The sequence below is a fragment of the Nestor notabilis genome, unplaced genomic scaffold (genome assembly GCF_000696875.1).
Source record: "Nestor notabilis isolate BGI_N333 unplaced genomic scaffold, ASM69687v1 scaffold6977, whole genome shotgun sequence".
Classification (NCBI taxonomy): Eukaryota; Metazoa; Chordata; class Aves; order Psittaciformes; family Psittacidae; genus Nestor; species Nestor notabilis.
Window position 1 is genome coordinate 65,435 of NW_009937725.1, and position 20,592 is coordinate 86,026.

Genomic DNA, 20,592 nt, shown 5'->3' on the forward strand with positions numbered 1-20,592 from the left:
TCTTCATGAATGTAACGCAATAATCTGTGTTTTTTATTTTGCCTTGTTGAATCAAAGATGCTCAAAGCAGTTGCCAGCTATATGCAATGGATCCCCTTCATACATTACTGAAACACTGTCTCTTCAAACTCAGAAGTTCTCAAGAGGTTAGGGTTAGGGTCTTTTAAAGGGGCATTATGCAGACTAAACCAAATGAAAACCATATATGGGATTGAAAATGCACAGATAAATATCCTCCTGAAATCAAGTATATTTTTCTAAAATATTGAAGAATTTAAAAAATAAGACTATAATTAGATAAAACCTTTTGATTTTCTCCAGAACAACTTAAAAATATTCTCAACAGAAGCTTACTTTTTTGGGGTTTTTTTTTTGTTTGGTTTTTCTTTTTTTCCTGGCTTTGGAATACACATATATTTTTTTAATCTGGTAATTTCCATCTATGTTTTATTTGACTTATTTTCTTCTCAGTTAGCATGAATTAAGAGCTGTGTTTACAAGGAACGGAACAGCTGTCATGACTGAATTATCAGGCTGTATTTATTTCCTGTTTGACTCTAAATATCTTCCTTCCACTACCTTGAGCCAAGTGGCAGGTACTAATGGAGAAAATTCTGCAAGATTTGTCAAAACTATTTATAACACCTATTGAGTACATTTTAATTTCTTCCACAGAGGAGATCCACTGAGGGGCTGCAACTGGGGGAGCTTTACTGCTTATTTTCAGTTGACAGTGAAACTCTGCTTCAGATAGCAAAGTGATAAATCTCTTCCAAGGAAGTGCTTAGTGCACCTTATAATTATTCAGCACTGAGGTGCAGCAGTCCTAAAAAGGAATGGGTAAACCAGCTTATTAATTGACATGGGGCCACAGATAATTAAGCTCACAGGAAAGCAGCACTTACATATGTCTAATTTCTCTGTGCTTTCCAGTTACCATCATCTCCAAACCTTTTATATGGGATATTGACAGTCATTGCCCCAAACCAGTTTTTCATAATTTTGGAAGGTTTTCCCTGCTGCCTACTGCTGTTTCTAAGGAGTCTACTCTCAGGGGTCCACTAGTAAAAGAAATGTTATTTCTCTTGCTTTTCCCAGTTGCATACAGCGTTAGAAAGAGCATACATGGAAATGAGCATGTGCACATAGTTTTAAAAATGCTATCTTATGCTCAGATAAAAGGCTATAGTGCAGAGCAATAGAGGAGCAGGCAAAAGGAAAGAGGACCTAAGAAAAATACTTCATACTCTGCTAAAGAATTTGAATTCTACAGCCATTTACAGCTGATTGTTGCACTATAAATAAAGATCCAAGGTGCCATCAGCTTACCATTTGCATGTACCTCTATATGCACACACAACTTTATAGAATGATACAGGCTTTCCAATCAACTCATAACAATATACAGGGGAAAAAGATTGGTATCCCCTACTGTAAGAAATTCAATCATAGAATCAACTAGGTTGGAAAAGACCTTTAAGATGATCAAGTTCAACCATGTCCACCTCATGTCCACCACTAAACCTTGTCATTAAGGGCCTCATCTACATGGTTTTTGAACACTTAAGGGATGTCGATTCCACCACTTCCTTGAGCAGCCTGTTCCAATGCCTGAGCACCCTTTTGGTGAAGAAATTTTTCCTAATATCCAATCTAAACCTCCCCTGGCGCAACTTGAGGCTATTATCTCTTCTTCTATCACTTGTTACTTGGGAGAAGAGACCAGCCACCTGCTCTCTCCATCCTCCTTTCAGGCAGTTGTAGAGCATGCTAAGGTCTGTCCTGAGCCTCCTTTTCTCCAGGCTAAACAACCCCAGTTCCCTCAGTCACTCCTTATCAGACTTGTGCTCCAGACCCTTCACAGCTTCATGGCCCTTCTCTGGACCTGCTTGAGAAACTCAGATTAGACTGGTCACTGAAAAAGGCTCAGGCTTATAAAGAGGGAAGCAGTTTTGCTAGACTAATGCCTGAGATTTAATTTTTAAGTAGCATAATGGTTCCCCAGAGCTGGGGAACAGGCCAGGCTCTTCCTTGATCCTTGGCTACATTATTGAACATGCTCTGTGAGATATCTCATACTTGGATCTCTTTATTGATCTTGGTTTTGATTTTTCATTTTGCCTTTTTCATCTCTGTGCCTGTGAAGAGTTGCAGAAGGTCCTTCTGCAGTAGGTGTGGAACCATTGGTGGGACCATGTTATTTAGCTGTTTAGTAGGATATACATCATAACAGAAAGATGAGTTAGGAGGATGCTCCCAACCAACTCTGTTAATCACTATTCCTAATCTGATTGTAGAGATATTTAAGAAGGCTTTCTCTCAGATGATCAATATTAGCTCTCCCAGAAGTCAGTCTACCAGAAAGATGGCAAAGACAATACCACAGATAGGATTCAGTTTTAGGTGGCTGATTGAAGCTGAGGTCTTCCTCTGCTTGGATATGTAAGCAATGGGTCAGTAAATTCATCAGGACAAAATTCAGCGCTCAAGCATGGGCTTAAAATAGAAAGCATCGGTATTTTCATCTGAGTTGCAGAAACTCTGTACTGAAGCTTTGGTCCTAAGCCTGCAATACTTTGTACCTTGTATAACCAGGCATCATTAAATTTTCAATGTTATAAGCCAAATCTCAGGAACTATTATATCCTGTAAAGCATGCAACTTCCTTCTGGGACTTAGTTAATAAAAGTAATCTGTACTCAGATGTTTTTCTCACTGCTCTACTGAGTGTATTAATTGTTATTGCCCTATGCTATAGCAATTACTTTTAACCATATAGTAATTCGTATGTAAGCAGGTTACTGAAGTCATTTGAACTTTGTGATATATAAAAGTGCACGTTCAGTCTCAGCTGGAATGGGCCATTCTGCTTCTGATCTAAACTATTATTCTAATCTACTAATGAGTTCAGTTAACTCAGTTCCAGACTCCCGACAGTGGTAGCTCTGTGCAGGACAAAGAACCTGTACTATTTGGTGGGAATGAGAACAAATATAACCACACAAGCTAATTCCAGCCTCCACTGCCATTTGATTCAATGATACACTGCTTTTGCTCCTTAAGGATTAGCTTCCCGCAAGCTGAAGAGCTGAAAAGACCTTCTTTGTGTGTTTATGTTTATATGTTCTAGTGCAAATTTAGACTACAGAATACTGGTAATGCCATTTTAAAACATTATTATCTTTGCAGTTTGCCATGCAAAAGAGTTTGCTATGAAAGTACTCGTGGTGACTACAATGTGTCTCTGCCACACAATGAATATTTTAATTTTATATTTTTTTTAGTGGGGAAGTGTCAAAATTTAAAAGATTGTCCAGCTAAGAAGTGGAGGCTCAGCTTATATTTTTAGCCTAAATTTAACACAGACCACCAGGTTCAAAAACTGCATCACTTGAAGTCTGAATTTCATGGAGACTACATTAGTTCAAGGAAGAGAAATTAAAAACAAAATCACACACTATAAATCAAAATTAAGAATATGGGGAATAAAATGCAAACCACTAAAAACAGAAGAATAGAAGTTGAAAAGTATGTTTCATTAAAAGTAATTCAATGTTTAACTATTACTTGTAGCATAAGTAATAGGGGCAAGAAAATTTGCTTTTTATGTCTACATACATATACTTCAGAAATACAGCTATAGGTATGGAGAGATATACATAGAACCATAGAATAGTCAGGGTTGGAGAGGACCTTAAGATCATCTAGTTCCAACCCCCAAAACATAAAACATATGCTTAATGCATACTTACATAAGGAATGCTGCCAAAATTTGGTAGGTTTACAAACTCTGAGGTTGCAGTGGAGAACAGAAGTATTCAATAAATCAGAGCAAAACAAGATACCTGCCTCAGGTATTTCCTTTCTGACGTAGTACAGTGAAAAATCAGATTATTCTGCAAAATACTGGATGCAATAAATAAGTAAGATTAAACCTTGCTGTACAAAGCAAAAGCTTCATCCATATACTGAAGCAGAATTTTTGAAAATTAGTAGTCACTGTTTTGCCCCTAGAATTAAAAAACCAGCCTGATGACTACGAAAGTCTTCAAAACTTCTATAAAACAATATATGTTTATTTTCATTTGGGCAGCTTAACAATCCTGCTGTTAAGTCCTATGAAGGCAATTAGCTTACTTAAAGATTTGCTTACACCAAAAATAATGCACCTGTTACTGCCAAAGCCTACATATTTTCAGGTGTACTAGTTTTCTCTGTGTATGAAATGTCTGTTACTTGTCTTGATGCTCCCACACAGAGGCAGAAAGACTGGATTCCTCATTGTAACAATACTATTCATTTCCAGAGGCTGCCTCAGTTTAGAAACCAAATAAATCTTACAATATATTCATTGTCCTGGTGCTACTGCTCAGAAAGAGCTATGAATACCATACCTATTTTATCACAGTGTTTGGGAGGTGTATGGAAGGAATAATTAATGGTTTATATCCTTGTCCCCTATGCAGCTTTGACACAGCTCCTGTGGTTATGAATGTAAAATACATGCTTAAGCTCTGACCACTGGTGGTGACACAGTATCCCGTAATACAGCGGGGAGAGGAGGACTGTGATCTTCCAAAGTTCTCCTGAGCACCTGAGATGTGCTAATAAGATTTACATTTAGAACAATTGCTGAAAAATGAAATTTTATTGCCTCTATTGTAGTAATATGAGCCCAAAGATAAATTTGTTCATCATTTCTTATATCTGTCACCATAAGGACCTATATCAATTTAACCAGAAATACAACTGTAAACTAATATGAATCCAAAAATCAACCCTTGATTCAATGTAAAGGAAGCTTGATTAACTTCAGTCATCCAGCAAAAGTGATACAAATATATCCACAGTGGCATATTAACTCCCCCTGGAAGCCACATAAGACAGTTTTCTCAAGACTGCTCAGTTAAGCTTAATTTAACTGAATCTGTAAACGGATTCATAACACATGAGCCCTTTTGAAGTCACTGAGGTCCCCGATCCTTTTGAAGTTGTGTATTTTACTTGAGATCACTAGAAACACTTTTGAAAGTGTCCCCAAGAACTGTATTGCAGCTGGAAGGACTGTATCGCTCAGGAAAGTCTTCCCTGTTACCACAGTTTTGTCAGCATTTTATATAATTGAACATGCACCCTAAGCACAGGACACCAGTATAAGCAAACCTGCCAACTTAGTCTGTAATATAAGCTCTAAAAAATGGACCACTGCTACCAGTTTCATTTGCTATTTTCTTTTTCTGTTTTGAAATGGGTAGGCTTCCTAGTGTCCAATAGTAGATGCTCCAAATTCCCGACAGGCAAGGTTTGTTGTGTGAATCACACACATCAACGAAAATAAACAGGAAAAAGTTAGATCAATACTTTAAACACTGTGTCAAATATATAGATTGAGAGAGTTAAGTACATGAAATAATCAGCACAATGGCAGACTTCTTAGATACAGTGTCAGACCAACACATACACTGCAGGCTCCAGCAATATTGAAGAAGTTTTGGCAGGCATCTTTACCTGACCATTCTGCTTAAAAAATCTTAAAGAAGCTAGTAAATTAGCTAGTTAACTTTAATATAGTACATATCTCACAATTCTTTCAAGAAGCCAATACTCTGAACTTCTAATTCAATTGGAGTCAACCCACATTAAATATGATTGCCAGTAATACTGCCAGTAACAATAATCATAAACAAAGCATCAAACACTATAAAATAAATCACAGCTTTTCATGAATTTATGTATTTATAGGCCAGATTAGAATATTCTGACTCATCTCCATGAGCATTTCATTCCAAAACAGCCCATTTTTTTCAGTGATACATTCCTCAGCATGATTATTGGTATGTGGCCTGTGAGGGAAAGAAAATCCATCCTTCAGAAAAAAATTATTATTTTATACAGTGAACATTTAATAAGTGAGGCAAACTCTTCAGATGAAGGTTACATCTGACCTTTGGAAACATCTTTGCTTTAACCTTGTCACTAAAAGACCTAAGAGCTACATACAATTCTCCTGCTCTGCAAAGACCTTGAGCTCACAGCAGTTACAATTGCATGCAAAGACCAGATTTGTAAAATGTGATTCTCAATATACTTTCCTTTTTCTTTATTTTCCCCTCAGACTTACCTGGTTTCATCAATATAAACTGCCTCCAGCACAGATGCTGCATATTCAATATTCTTTTTTAAATCCACCACATTAATGTCACCCTTCTCCAGCTGCTTTACCAAGCATCTTAATCTGTGAAAAAAAAAAGAAAATAAAAATATCAGTGTGTTGCTTATAGCAAATTTTAGTGACTGCATTTTCTATTTTCTATATATGCTGTATATATATTTCTATTTTCTATATATTTCTATTGGAACCAACACAATAGCAAATGTAGAGGCCAAAGACCATCACTGCATCTCTTATCTTTTGTTTGAAATGGGCTTAGAACACACATAACAACCAGTTGTACATTTTTAAAGCTTGCTATATTTGTAAGATCTGTTAAGAAAAGGCATATACATTCCAGTAGGACAGAGAGAACTCAGTAATTACCATCAGAGTGACTTCATATTAATTTGTGACGTTACTATTATGCCTGAGTCTCTAATTTTTTTACATAATAAATAAAACTTTGCAAGTAGTCTTAGTGAAATTTTTCTGAGCTTAGGTCGATTATATTTTTTAAATATCCACAATAAGCTGGTTTTGCTTCATTTAAGTGTCTCATTTTATTTAGGCCTCCAGTATGTTTTTGCAGCAGAATTTGTATTTCTTATTTGCGTGAGCTAATGTGGAGCACTATTTTTTCCATGTTTACAGAAAATTTATCATTATACCAGACGAAAGATCGTGCCTATGGCATTAGAAAAATCCAAATATTTTCCCAAGTGTACTCTTACTTTTACATTACAAACATGGGTACGCCCAAAGTGGATTTTGTAATGCACCAACTCATGCCTCTGTAGCAATATATTTATCCAGATAAACTCCTTCAATACCAGATTTTTCTAAATTCTCTGATGAGAAGAACAATTCTGACACTGTTCAAATTAACCATACAGAGTAGTCACACCACTGCAGCTAAATGAAAATCTTATCAGTAACTGTGTAGAGCTGTGACTTAATAGATGCTTAAAGAAGTATGGGTATTTTCCTTCTTTCTGTGCTATATCTCTGAGTTGAAATAATCTATGGGTTGGTATCACGTATGACACAGATTTCTGCAATAAAAGATACATCAATATTTCAATGTAATTTTCATGAAATAATCTTTTTTTATGCATATGAAATGTGGAAAAATCATGTGAAAAGCATTTAGCTAAAAAGTGGATTGAGATTCAGCATGAAATTGAAAGAGCATATATAAGATGTACAGTATGTTATATAAAATGTTATATATACTATATATTACTTTTATTAGGCATATACAATATTTGACTTGACCTAATTAAAATGTATCAATTTAAAAAATGCAGTGATTTTCAAAACAAATCTCTTATAAACTTGGAAAGTACTGTTTGTTATGAAATCACTTTCATGACTTCTCTTTATATTTATTTGGCCTAGGGATAATTATGTCCAAGCTTGCAAGGATAATTTTAGCAAATGGAGTTTTAAGACCAGCCTCCTCGGTTCTCTAAGGTCTTAATTCAACTCAAATTAGCATAGAACATAACACAAATAAGGCTCTTAGCAACCATATTTACCTGGTATTTTACACAGTGCATCGCGTATCAATGGAATGGAAAATTTAGTGTTAAAAAATTTTCTCAGAGGAGTGAAGTGGGTGGACGAAATACTGTGGAAGCACATCTCCTACACAGAAATAACCTTATGTCTTGGGAGCCAGGTCCAGCACATAACTCCTTCCACTTCAGAGGTACCTATAAACTGAAGAAGCTAATTCATAGACGCTCACCTTGCAGTACACAACACACACACTGTAACTCTCCTGGGATGTCTGCTCCTCAGTAACGCACACAAACACGCATACAACCCCTCCTGAGCAGCAACACCAAGATGAGGTGAGTCTGTCAGCATCATCGCTACTAGCAAATAGCCTTCTACCACTTGCACTGTACTCTCCATGTTTGACAACCAGAGGGTTTAAATGTTTAACCAGCCTCACAGTGGATTATTTTTTCCCAATATCTGACTGGAATGTCCTTTGTGGCAACCTGTGCCCAGTGTCCCCCAACCTTCGCTGTGCACTTCCAAGAAAAGAATGTCTCTATCTACAGTACAACTTCCCACTAGGAAGATGGACACATAAAATTTTTCCATACTGCTGCTGCTCAGACATTTGTCAGGTGATAATCATAAGATCTACCCCACAAATCAGAAAAATGGACTTCTAATGCAGCAAAATTAAGTGGGTTATAACATCATATGAATAACCTGAATATATTCAACATATTATGCATTGAAGTGAAATAGCCACAGAGTTTAAGAGCTGACATTTCTGTAATTAAACTAACATTTTAGTAAAGGATAAATATGTCAATTTATAAGACAAACCAACAAATGTTAAAATACTCACAGGCCAGCATTATGCAAGACAAAGAAAACTGTCAAAACGACAAGGAAAAATAACAAAAAGGAATTATTTATTACTCCAGCTGTGTTGGGCAGGACTTCTATTTGTTTGTTTTCTTTTAGTTGTGTTATATATTGAAAACAAACATGAGAAATACCATTAGAAAACTTGAAATGCTACTTGAAATTTGAGCTAATTGTACTATCCTTCCTGTGAACTGTGCTACTAACAAGTAATGCACAGCAACAAGAAAAAAACCTGGAGGGGCTATTTTCTGAAACAGAAGAATAGACTGCTGGAACTGTTTCAAGGTGCAAAGAAAATTGTATTCAGAGTTAATATGACACAACATGAAAGAAAGAGATTTATAGAGAAAAAGAAACAGATTATGTCTCTGAAGATAACTGAAAACTGCATTTTAAAAACTAGAAGCCCTGGTCTGTAAAGGAGAAAGAGACATCTGCAATTAATAAAGGGCGTGGGTGGAGATCCATCTTCTCTCATATTGGGTAAACACCATTAACTTTGCTGTGGAATTAAATGCTTTTATGGGCAATCCAAATGCACTTTGCTCCTACCTATCTTTAACAGTGCTGTCTGTGAAGTTACCAGGACAAGTGTTTCCCCAGTCCTCACCTCCCCATGCAGCTGATGCCTATGCACAACTCGGGCACTAAGCTTTAATGCCCACCCAGCAACACAGGAAAACCATGATTAAAATGAGGATTTTCTCCTGGAGTAGCCAAAGTAACATGTTCTTGTTTAACAGCATCAAAAACACGACTCAGTTGTTTCCACCTTCCTTATTAAAATTCTCTCATGTTTGAATGAAAGTTTTGATAAATCTGCTGTACCTTTCAGGGTACCAAATTAACTGAGGGTAGTTTTTAGGTTATTTGAGAAGGATTCCTATGACAGTTTCAGTAACTACAGGAAAAAAAAGAAAGATAAGGAATCAGTGATTAAAAAAGACCTTTTGTAATGCCATCATGAGAAAATGTTTTCCTCTATGGAAAGAAGAAAACAAGAGAATATCTTTGCAAATACTGAATAACTGTCCTAAACGCAGACTAACAAGATAACAAAGGAAGGTGACAGGGATGGGATTACTTAAGAAGGGAGATTGTAAAGTAGGGACACGCACAAGTTGGACAATTTCAATTTCAGATTTTAAAGATTGTCTCTTCTTTTTCCAAGGGGAAATAAATTACTGGTGCTTGTTGAGAATAAATGAGAGTTAAAGGTGCAGGTTAACAGTCTTCAAGTACCAGAAGAGGAAAATTCACCCTGAACTTAACTCTGAATCTGAGAAAAAGACCCTGTGTCTGCTTTCAAAAAGACTGCCTTTATCTGCCATCTGAGTCTCCCCACCAGCAAGCACTGCAAAGAAACGGCTTTCTAATTTACACATCTGGACTTCACTTTAAACTGTTTTGGAAACTTTATACAAAAGAAAAAAAAAAAGTCCCTTGCCACAGGTCCTATTAAAGGAGAAGCGAAATAAACTATAAAAAGTAAACTGTAAACTAGCCCTGCTTCCTATTGCATTTTGAAATTAATAGAAGCCACTGTTGAAGATGGACAATGAACACATAGGTAATTCTTTGAAAGTAATAAATGTATGCTAATACTAATTACAGAGAAATCATATTAATATTCAACAATCATAATGCCAGTTTAAAAATTATCTGTGTTGGTTAAGACAACTCCAACTACAAGCTGTAAACTGTTATGTTCCCATGAACTAGTTCAGAAAAGCCTAACTATGCCAAATGTATTAATTCCTTGAAAACATTATGAGCAAATACTGACGTGTTAAAAAGTTTAAGGACAGAAAAAAATATTGTTCTCTGTAAACAGTTTTTTTCATGTTTTATTTGAGCTATTTAATACTGCATAATCAAATTAAATGGATAATTTTAATCCTTATTATGCAAGTGAATTGACCTTCTGAATGAACATTACAAACTAAAAACAGGCGGATGTGTAACGTGAACTTAAAAGCAAAAAGGCAACAATATGGTTAGCTACAGTTTAAATACCAATAGTTTTTAAAAACTTTGGGGAAGTAAGAAATTTTCCTCTAAAACTATTTAGTATACTGTAAACCAGTTTTTCTACCTGTAGTAATTTCTACCTGTGAAGAGTATTGCTCACCCAATAGTTTGTCATTTATCAAAGGCAGAAGTTATATCCTCACTCAAACATGAACACTGAAAAAGGGAAAATACCCAGCAAGTCCAAATCATTAACAATGGGAAGTTCAGTTCATCTATTTAAAACAACCCAATCCCAGAATCCAAGTTGTTCTGCATACCTACATATTTGGAATTCAAGAAAGCATTTGAATTAAGGAGAAATCCAAAATGGGAATAGCAAAACTTCTATCTTGGAAAAGTCACAACAAATAACACACATCTCTATTTCACTTGAATTCTAAAATTCAATTATTTTTATGTGAATCAGTATAAGTTGAATTTTACACTTTTCTGTTAAGATACATGTATAAAAGAATTCTCTGTCTAAATACACCATTCCCTCCAATAAATACTTTTTAATAATGTATATCAGAAATTTAAAAAAAAAATAAAAATAGTAAAAATGGTGTGAAATGGAATTAAAATACTGACTATGAAAAAGGAAAATTCCAGATACAGTTGTAATATTTGTAATACATGGCTATGAAAGACTATACCTGATCATATAAATAGATGAGAGATACTGGAGAAATATCCAGACTGTGGTGATAAAGTCTCAGGAGTGATTGCTTTGGGTAGCCACTCTTGTTCCCCTACTCCTACCTGCAGTTACAAAGTGGCCAACTAACATGGCTTCCAAAAGGTTAACATTTATTTCAAGGTTTTTTGCATTATGGTAGGTAAAAACATGCTAATGCAGGGGCATTTTGCCAGTCAAGGCAAGGCCAGAATACGAGTGGAAAGCAAGGAACTGACAACTCTTGATTCAGACCTTGATGCATGTTTCACTTCCCTGAATCCATAAAAAATGCAGTTTCAAATGCAATTACCTAAAATTTCTTCTAATTGAAGTTGCTCTCTCTCAATTTTGATACTGAGAAATGCAAGAAAGATACATCACATTTTCAGTGCTGCAGATGTTTTTCATGAAATCACTTCTCAGCCATTGCCATGTCTGAGCATATGCACAGGAAACCTTGTGGTTGCTAAGGGTTTCACAAATCACATTCATTTCATGATTATTTTAAGCATATGAGTGGTACACACTGATCTGTAATTATGATTTAGTCATTAGAAAATAAATATTGAATATGCTGGCAATTCAGCCAAATTTTGATATACCAAAATTTCAATCCCGTATTGAAGAATTAAGAAAGAAGTTGTGCAGCTATATGACAAACTCTGATATTTACACTTTCTTAATGATAAAAATGCATTTTTATGGTGATTGAATTGCCTTGGCTTTTCAAATATTGATCATGTTTATGCAAGATGAAGTGGTTTTCCTTCTGGCAGGCATTCTCTATTAGACTTCAGTTTACCTTAACTCATACTATAAATTTATCATTTAGCACTCTAATACTGAATAAATATTTAGGTCTCATTTAGTAGCAGGTTCAAGTGTGTTTCAAGGCTTAATCAAAATTTAGCCAAAATTCCTAAGTTTTCTGTAGCAGCTAGCTGAAATCACAGAAAGCCCTGGAGTCTTACATGGTTTCCACCTGAAACCATAAACTGATGCAAACTCTCTAAAACAGCTGTTGCTGATGCTGCTCTTCCCTGCCGTCTCTTTCATCTCCCCTCATGGCTCATCCTTCCCTGAAAGTAACTTTCACCATTAGAATCAATGTTCATCATCAGCACAAATTCTCACACCTAAATTTCTCTCACCTTCCTTTGTGCACACCTAAGATACAGAATAAAACTCATTTCAGCCAAGCTTTAGGTGTCTTTCAAACTTTTCTCTTGTTTCTGCTAATGAACCATCATTAATGCTAATTTGGTTCCTCTGTTCAATTGTTTTCCAGGTTGAAGCTTAAATAAAAATATCCTCAAACTTCAAATTACTTACTATGTATGTACATTCGGGTATTTTATCTGTCTTCTGTTAGATCCAGCAAGTAAGCAACTAGTCTTTCCTTACCCTAAACTCTATGACAGTTTCTATTGCCTCAATGTCCATTTCCATTACCTCATATTCCCACTGCACAGTTCATGAAAACAAATACAAATAATGTACAATCTGTAGGACTGATCTGTAAATTGCAAATTACCCTCCCAACGGCTTTCGTTGAATATTTATTTTTGTTTGAAGATTGGAATTAAATCTTTAAGGTTCTCCTGAATTGCATATACTCTACATAGAGTGCTAGCTAAAGCTATTTCATCTTAAACTTGCTGAATACTTGAACAGTCTGTATGTCTCAAAGTCTTCGTCATAATCTAGCTAAATTCACCATCAACAACAATCTGCAAAATCAAATGTAAACTCATCACCTGCCAAAAATCATGCTTGAAGATGACGAAAGACTTTCTGGACATCTTACTGGCTGAAGCTAATGTCATAAAAACACAGAAAAAGCACGTACCCCTTATCTCCCATAGCCATTTAAAAAGCTTTGTTTTTCCTGCACTCAGCAGCTTTCAGGACAGTGATTGAAGAAGCTGCTAAAAGGCAGAAGTTAAGCCTCTAAATCTTCCAAAACAGTCCATCCGTTATTAAAAAAACAAACAAACAAACAAACAAAAAAACAAAAAGAAAATCCATGGCAGAAGAAGAATATTTCTAAATAGATCACCTCACACTCACATTTGAGTGTTAGTTCTACATTCCAGCAAAAAACTTGTATTCAAACTTCTGTGCCACAGGAAATCATCAGAAGAGTGCAGGCCTGCTACATCTCACTGTGCTTCAGAGGAACTCTCTTAGCCCCACCTCACAGCACCCAGTCATCACAACTGCATCTCCCATATTCGTAAGAAACACCATGACCTACTTCTGCCCCAGGGATGGTCACAGAGTCATGGGAGATGTTTGCTGTTTCAAAGGCATTCCTCCTAGAAGGCGTTTCTCCAGATTAAAGCATTATGCCACAATCCCTGTCCCCTTCACACGATCCAGATGTTTTTAATATGATTGTGATGCACTAAATATTTGATCTTATGACAAAACCAAGGAAATGGAGTCTTTCTTGTCAGCAACAAGATAAATTTAATGGTCTTAAAATGTTTTCCTTCTCCCTCTCATGTTCCTTCTGCTGTCACTACCATGCAGTGGTATCTTACCAACTTATCAATTATCACAAAATGATAAGAGTTTGGAAATGGATCTTTCATTGCTCTTTCTTTTATTCTGTTTATCCTCTTGTTCACCCTGAAGTCATTGGTACACCCATCCTGAACTAACATGCTGAAAATCTCCTTCATCCCTTGGGACCAGAAAATCTGGTTTGAAGAATATTAATACTCATACTTCGAAAACTGCACGCAAAGAGTTAGAAAGTCCTTTTAAAAACACTGAGAACAAGCTATCATATAAATAGTCAACTGATGTTCTTTCATTTAAGACTGCATTAACCAGAACTGGTAATTTTGTACTGAAAATATTTTGTAGACTACTTCTAAGAAATTATGTTGCTGTTATTGTGAAGGCTTTTGAAAGCCTTTTTGTGCAATTTCTGCAACTGTTAAGGACAGAAGATTGGTAAGTGTTCTGCACTAAAAATAACATCATTGCCCAGAGATCGAAGAATATTCATCTATGACACCACAAGTATCCTTTCCTCTGCTTGACAATGTCACATATGAGCAAACAGCCCAGGAAATGTCCTTCATTAATAGTAAAATAATGACACATTGTTCTGTGATTCCTCTGTGGACTTAAACTATATTAAATACTATATATTCTGTATATAATTATTAATTTATTTCCCCAAGATAGAAATCAGAATCAGGACAGAATTTCCTTGCTGCACACCACAGGTCAACATATATAAATGTGACCAAATCCTTACACCTAGCACCTCTGACAACTTTAAAATTTCTTTCATTAATATTTACAGATTTTTTGAGACATCAAGCTGTCAAATCTGGGTCCTGGTAAGTAGTCTGGGTCCTCTGTGCTTATTTATAAATGATTTTATATTTATTTCTGACCTGTTGATTTCCGTGGGCAAAGCATGAAATATAGTACCATTTGGTTGCTTAGTATGCTATCTTCCAGTCTTATCACTGATGTTATATTATCATCAGGGATTACAGAAAGATCTATATAAGAATATATTCTAGAAGAAATAGGCTTTTTTATTTAAAATGGCAGTCCCTTATATTCAGTCTAAGACCATATTCAGACAACAGGGTGCCCTAGCTATCTCTCTGTGCCCCATTTTATCTCCTTTTTGTATAAATTATTGCCCCTCTCCATGTCTGACAGCACAAGTGCTTGTGTAACACTGTTTTCAACCTGGTACTGCCAATACAATCTGACTCACTACCCAGGTATTTTGCACAATCATAGAACGGTTAGGGTTGGAAGGGACCTTAAAGATCATCTAGATCCAACTCCCCTGCCATGGGCAGTGCACCTTGCACTAGAAGGGGAATTTCTAATGAACTCTTTCCACAGAATAAGACTAGGGGTCATGTGTATGTGCAGTTATGCTGCCAGAAGAATCAGGGTAGTTGGTTTAGCTGGCCTAACAGGGCAACATAAGAACCAAGATATAATAATCCAAATTCAATCCAAGCTCTAACTTGTCATTTGGTTTAGAAGTCCTCCTTTCCTACTTATAATTAAACACATGAAGTACCAGAATACAAGTTATACTTTTAATATATAATCACACCTTCCAGATGGGATGACAGAGCCAATTTATCTCAAATTTTGGTTTTTTTAAGTGTACCATGGGTTCCGAGGAACAAAGTACAGATCTCTATTCGTTGGCATAAAATTATGAAATGCAGAAAATACGAATATTTGCAATATGAACTATTGCAGACTACTGAATAAAATGTTAAAATTATTTAAGAGTTATCTTAGTCTGCCTAAAATGTAGAAAAAATACCAGCACCTTAATTCAGATGTCTTTTTTACTGAATAATTAACAGCTTCAACAACTCTATTTTCACTAAAAGAATTTTTCATTCAAAAGACCAAGCAAGACATAAATGCTTTAGCACAACAGCTGTAGTGATTGCAGTACAATTTTGCTGTAAAATCATTACCATCTCAGTGGATCTGAAGAAAGGCTATAGTACATATAATGTATATGACAATGTAAAAATATGAATAGGCTTTTATTTAAATATGCAATACTGCAATTAAAATGAAGAAAAAAGAAATATCAGGAGATGCTAGAATCCAGCCCTCTGTTATGTGTGAAACTAACTTCTAGCATTTGGAATTGTTAAAAATAAATGTTCTGCTGAAGATTTGCCAAATCAAAGTATTTCAAAGTAGGTCTTGGTAATGAGGAGTAGAACATTAGAAAAGCTTAAACACACTTGAAAGCTATATAAATGTTTAAAACAGGGAAGAATCAAGTGGGTAAACTTTTCACCTATATTCTTTAAGAATGATCATAAATAGGATTAAATGTAACATGACCATTCTTATTTACACATGTGAGTTTGATCTAGGATTTGTCCAAATGAGAAACTAAATTTGAATTAAGGTCAGGTAAGAAACTGAAATCCACTATCTGTCCTTGAATAGCTTCATCTTTGGATACTTCAGGATGAGCAGAATTAAACAGAAACAAGCCCCTGGCCTTCATCAGGAAAAATATTTTGAAAAAGTCAACAACATCACATTAAACCAATTATCTAGCCTATGGTACAGCTAGGCTGTATGTATATGGGCTTTGGTTCTGGAAAAAGATGTGACAGGAATTGTAGCAAAACAAATGAAAAATCATTTGTAGTCAATGCCTCATATCCAGCTGCCATTTTCATCAGCCTGCAAAGTGTCTGGCACCTCAATATTCAGGGTTCGGGACTTGTAGGTCTGGATTAGAGGTGATTCCTTAGTTGCTGGTGTTTCCTTGGTCTTAACTCACGCTACCCATAAGTTTCCCTTATTCCTTCCACATTTAATAAAAACAGACCGATGGGCTGTGAAAGTATTATGCAGAAAGCAGCAAACTGCAGACTTGCTCTAATCTAGAGGACTCTGCAATGGAACAGGCCACTATCCTTAGCACAGAACTGCCTAGGCTTTTCCATTCTACACTCAGGACTTTGTTGAGTTTGGGTCTTTGTTCTTATATATCTCACAAACGGCTTTAAGTCATATGTCCTGAAAAGATGTACTTACCCCAACTGCTGTTCACATTGTCTTGCCTGACTTGAAAACATGCTATTGAACCGTGACTATCAGCCTATTCACTAAAAAGTGACTATATTTTCACAGCTTTCAATTTGTTGGTGTTTCATGTTTGCAATAAAACACCCGTCAGAAGGTGTACTCCAGAATCTGTTCTCAAAAGTGCTTTTGTTTTGTTTAAACTGAGAAAATTTAGCAAACATAGACCGTAATTCATGTCCAAGATATTGTCTTAATCTTTTGTTGCTCATGATATATGTAGCTGACTGTACTTTGCCTGTTTGTACACACTTTACACATATACGCAGACTAGATTGAAAAGTTCAGAACATAATGCTCAAACTGATCATGACAATATGCAGAGAATATTCATGATCAGAATAACATGGAGTACACTCATTCATCAAGAATTCTGGAGCATACATTTTACTTAAACATTTCCACATCTCCAGGTGAAAGAAAACATACACAAAAATATCTCTCAGCCCAAACAGATTACAGCAGAATTTGTTAGAATGTGTCATGTTTCCTACAGAAGAGATACATTTGCTTCTTTATTTTAGAAAGAATGTTCTTTAATTAATTAACACTCACTTCTAAAGAGCTACACCATTGTACAACTGGCGCTGCTAACTAGGGCATCAGATCCAGCATCCTTTCCTAAGGCAAAGTACATAAAGCACCTCTTGTGCTCTTATGGCAAAACAAAACCACACTAAAAATAATTCTCAGGCTTTCTGTCCAACACAATGACCATCTTTCTTGCTTGCTCAATGATACACTGCTCCATTACTTTCTAAAAAAAGCCCTACACTGATTTCAAAATGAACAACATAACTACATTCACCCATCTATATTTAATTACTTGCAAAATTGTTTAGAAATGTTCTCTTTATTATCTATATAAATACTATACCAGAAAGCACTTTCAGCTGGAAAATTACCGGGCTTCTAGGCAAGCAGTGGTTTATAAGACAATTTCAAAATCAGCTTTTAATATCATAAAGATCTGTTTTTAATGTCTGTGCCTTCCTAGGACTCGGAAATTAAAATCTGACTTTTTCGAAGTCTTTTCTAAGGATGTGAAATCTAACCTGAAAAGTGCAGCTCTCTTATGGTCATGACTAATGTAATTGCTAAATTGTACTTCATTTTTCATAGCTCTGTGAATGAATCACTATTCTTCAATCTCTCTGCAAAGTCTTGACATTCCTTTCAAGTCAGAACCTGTCTACGTTTTAATTTCAACACAGAAAACAAGTAAATTCTTGACTCAGTGTTTTAATGTTTGTTTACACACTTACTAAAGATTTAGGAAAAGCTTGTTGGTATAAAAAATCAAAATAAGTAGTAAACCAGTTTGCTAGAAAGTGTAACTGCATACTGTGATTTGCTTGTCATATTCTCAAACTATACACTGTTTTGTTTTTCATTGCTTTTTAGACTTTCCTATTGCAGCATATTTTTAATTGGAGTCCTCAGTTTTGATATCAAATTATTCACTTTAATCTAAAACACTACTCAGAGAAGTAAACCAGTAATTTGCCCAAGAAAAACAAGCCAGCTTTAATACAGTAGGAGACAATCCAGGCATCCATAGTGAGGGCATGCTTACCTGAATAAAGATCACAGAGAAATAGTGGAGCAAAGTATACAGGAGTTAAATTCCAGAAAATTAATGCAAGTGAGAAAGTGCCTTGTTTAGTAGTCTCCTGACAATGTATTGCTTTCAACTGCAGATACCTACTAATACTATGTCTTAGTATTACTGATGTCGAGTATACAGTGGAGGATGTTCTTGAATGGCCAATGGTGAAAGGAATACAAAGTGCAGTCATAGAATCATAGAATAGTTAGGGTTGGAAAGGACCTTAAGATCATCTAGTTCCAACCCCCCTGCCGTGAGCAGGGACACCACACACTAAACTATGTCGTCCAAGGCTCTGTCCAGCCTGGCCTTGAACATCTCCAGGGTTGGAGCATTCACAACTTCCTTGGGCAACCTATTCCAGTGCAACTCAGTTCTAGAGAATGTGGTTTTGTGTATGTGCTTTGATCAAGCAAACCACAAAAATAAAAACACCTCAAGGTTGATAAGAGTTTGATTGCGGTCACTGGGATAAAAAGTCTGTAAAAATTTTACTGCCATTACAGGTTGAGAATAGTCACATTAGAGTGCAATTTCACTCTGGAAAGATAATGTGAAACTGACAGTGAATCAGATGGATATCAACTTTTTGGACAGGCACCACCCTTTCCTAGGTCAGCAAATAACAGTAACTGGTAAAGAGTATCTATGAGCTTATATGGCTTGAATACCCAAGGTCAGAACCCTGGTTGGCTATCTGCTATGCACTGTTCAATAACACTAGATTTGACCATAGTAGGAAGTGAGTCTTCTAAGACATTTTATATCTGTCTCAGCTCATTATTTCTCTGAGGCTTGGGGTTTTCTTAATGCCATATTTTATGATAGTTGATTACCAGAAATTCAGTTGTAAGGAATGTTAAAGGAACTTGTGGACTCTAAGCAATTTTTAAGTTGATTCAAGGATGTAATTTTGAAAGATGTGCGAGAGATTCCAGTGTTAACATTGGCCAGATATTTCCATCTCATGCAGTGATACAACACAAAGAAAAAGAAAGAAAAACATGACCACATTTCTTACCATAGCAAGAATTTCTTACACCTCAAAAAAAAAAAAGGAAAAGCAAAAGCAAAAGCCTTCCAAAACACTCAACTGGAAGGTAAATGCATAGCTGAAAACTTTGCTCCAGCTTGTTAAAAACTTTGTAGTGCTAAAGTTGTTAGAGGTATTCCCATACATAATAAATGAAATATACATTGAAGTAGAGAAGATGCACTTACAATGAGGCTGAGGGATCAAACCAAGCAATGAAGAGTTCTAAATCTAGCTTTTTAACATTTAAGGCAAATGCAACAGTTTTTAAAAGATGGATTTGCTTCCTTTTTAGGAAACCTGTGTTGAATGCCTGATTGATTAACTGGGAGTATGCAAAAGTCAGGTTAAAGCCCCCCTCTGCCATAGTCAGCCAAGGAATATGAATGAAACGTGAAGTCAGAGTAGACACACTGACATTTAATACAGTAACTAAAATAGCAAAATATTCATGTATTTTTATGAAGAAACTTTCTCAAGGCTCAATAAAGTGAAATTAAACTGAGATATGTGGGAACAGCTAACAGTAACAAAAAAGCAGGTGTATGTATGCCCTAAAGAAAAAGATATGCCATAACTGTTCAGATAATAGAACACTGTAAGTATTTTGTATAATTTTTCTATTAATCTTCAGGTTTTATTATCTTTTAAATTTGCTGTCTGACAAATGTGATTCTAACTTTGGATAGATCAGCATATATCTTAAAATACTGCTAATATCTACTACTGGATACATGTTAATGTATTTTATATGAAGAGGAAATGTAAGTTAAATCAATGTAATAATTTTCTTCCTGTAGATCCTAGATCAGGTATTAAAGAAAGACATTTGTATTACAGTGAATTGGATTTAATGTGAAGATAAATCCAGGGAGTAATTTAAAGTATGCTTTGTAATAAAATAACTGTTTTCTATTCTTGTTTTCAAAATGTACCAGTATATAAATACTTGTTTAAGCTTTTCATTCACTATGATTATTATTTTAATGTCATGTTAGCTGCATTTAGTTTAAATTTTAATCCAGAATAGTTAATCTCAAACTCTTCTAGAATACTCTTACAAAGTTCAAACACAAGCACCATTAAAT

The 20,592-nt window shown here is 35.5% G+C and overlaps 1 protein-coding gene across 1 annotated transcript in view; it reads right to left on the bottom strand.

Moving 5' to 3' along the window:
- Positions 1-20,592, bottom strand: part of PDE1A (phosphodiesterase 1A, calmodulin-dependent) — a 149,724-nt gene that overhangs the window by 52,220 nt on the left and 76,912 nt on the right. Inside the window, exon 2 of the mRNA XM_010018968.1 lies at positions 6,122-6,235. Coding sequence (XP_010017270.1) covers positions 6,122-6,235 — 114 coding nt within the window. The remainder of the gene's footprint in view (positions 1-6,121; positions 6,236-20,592) is intronic.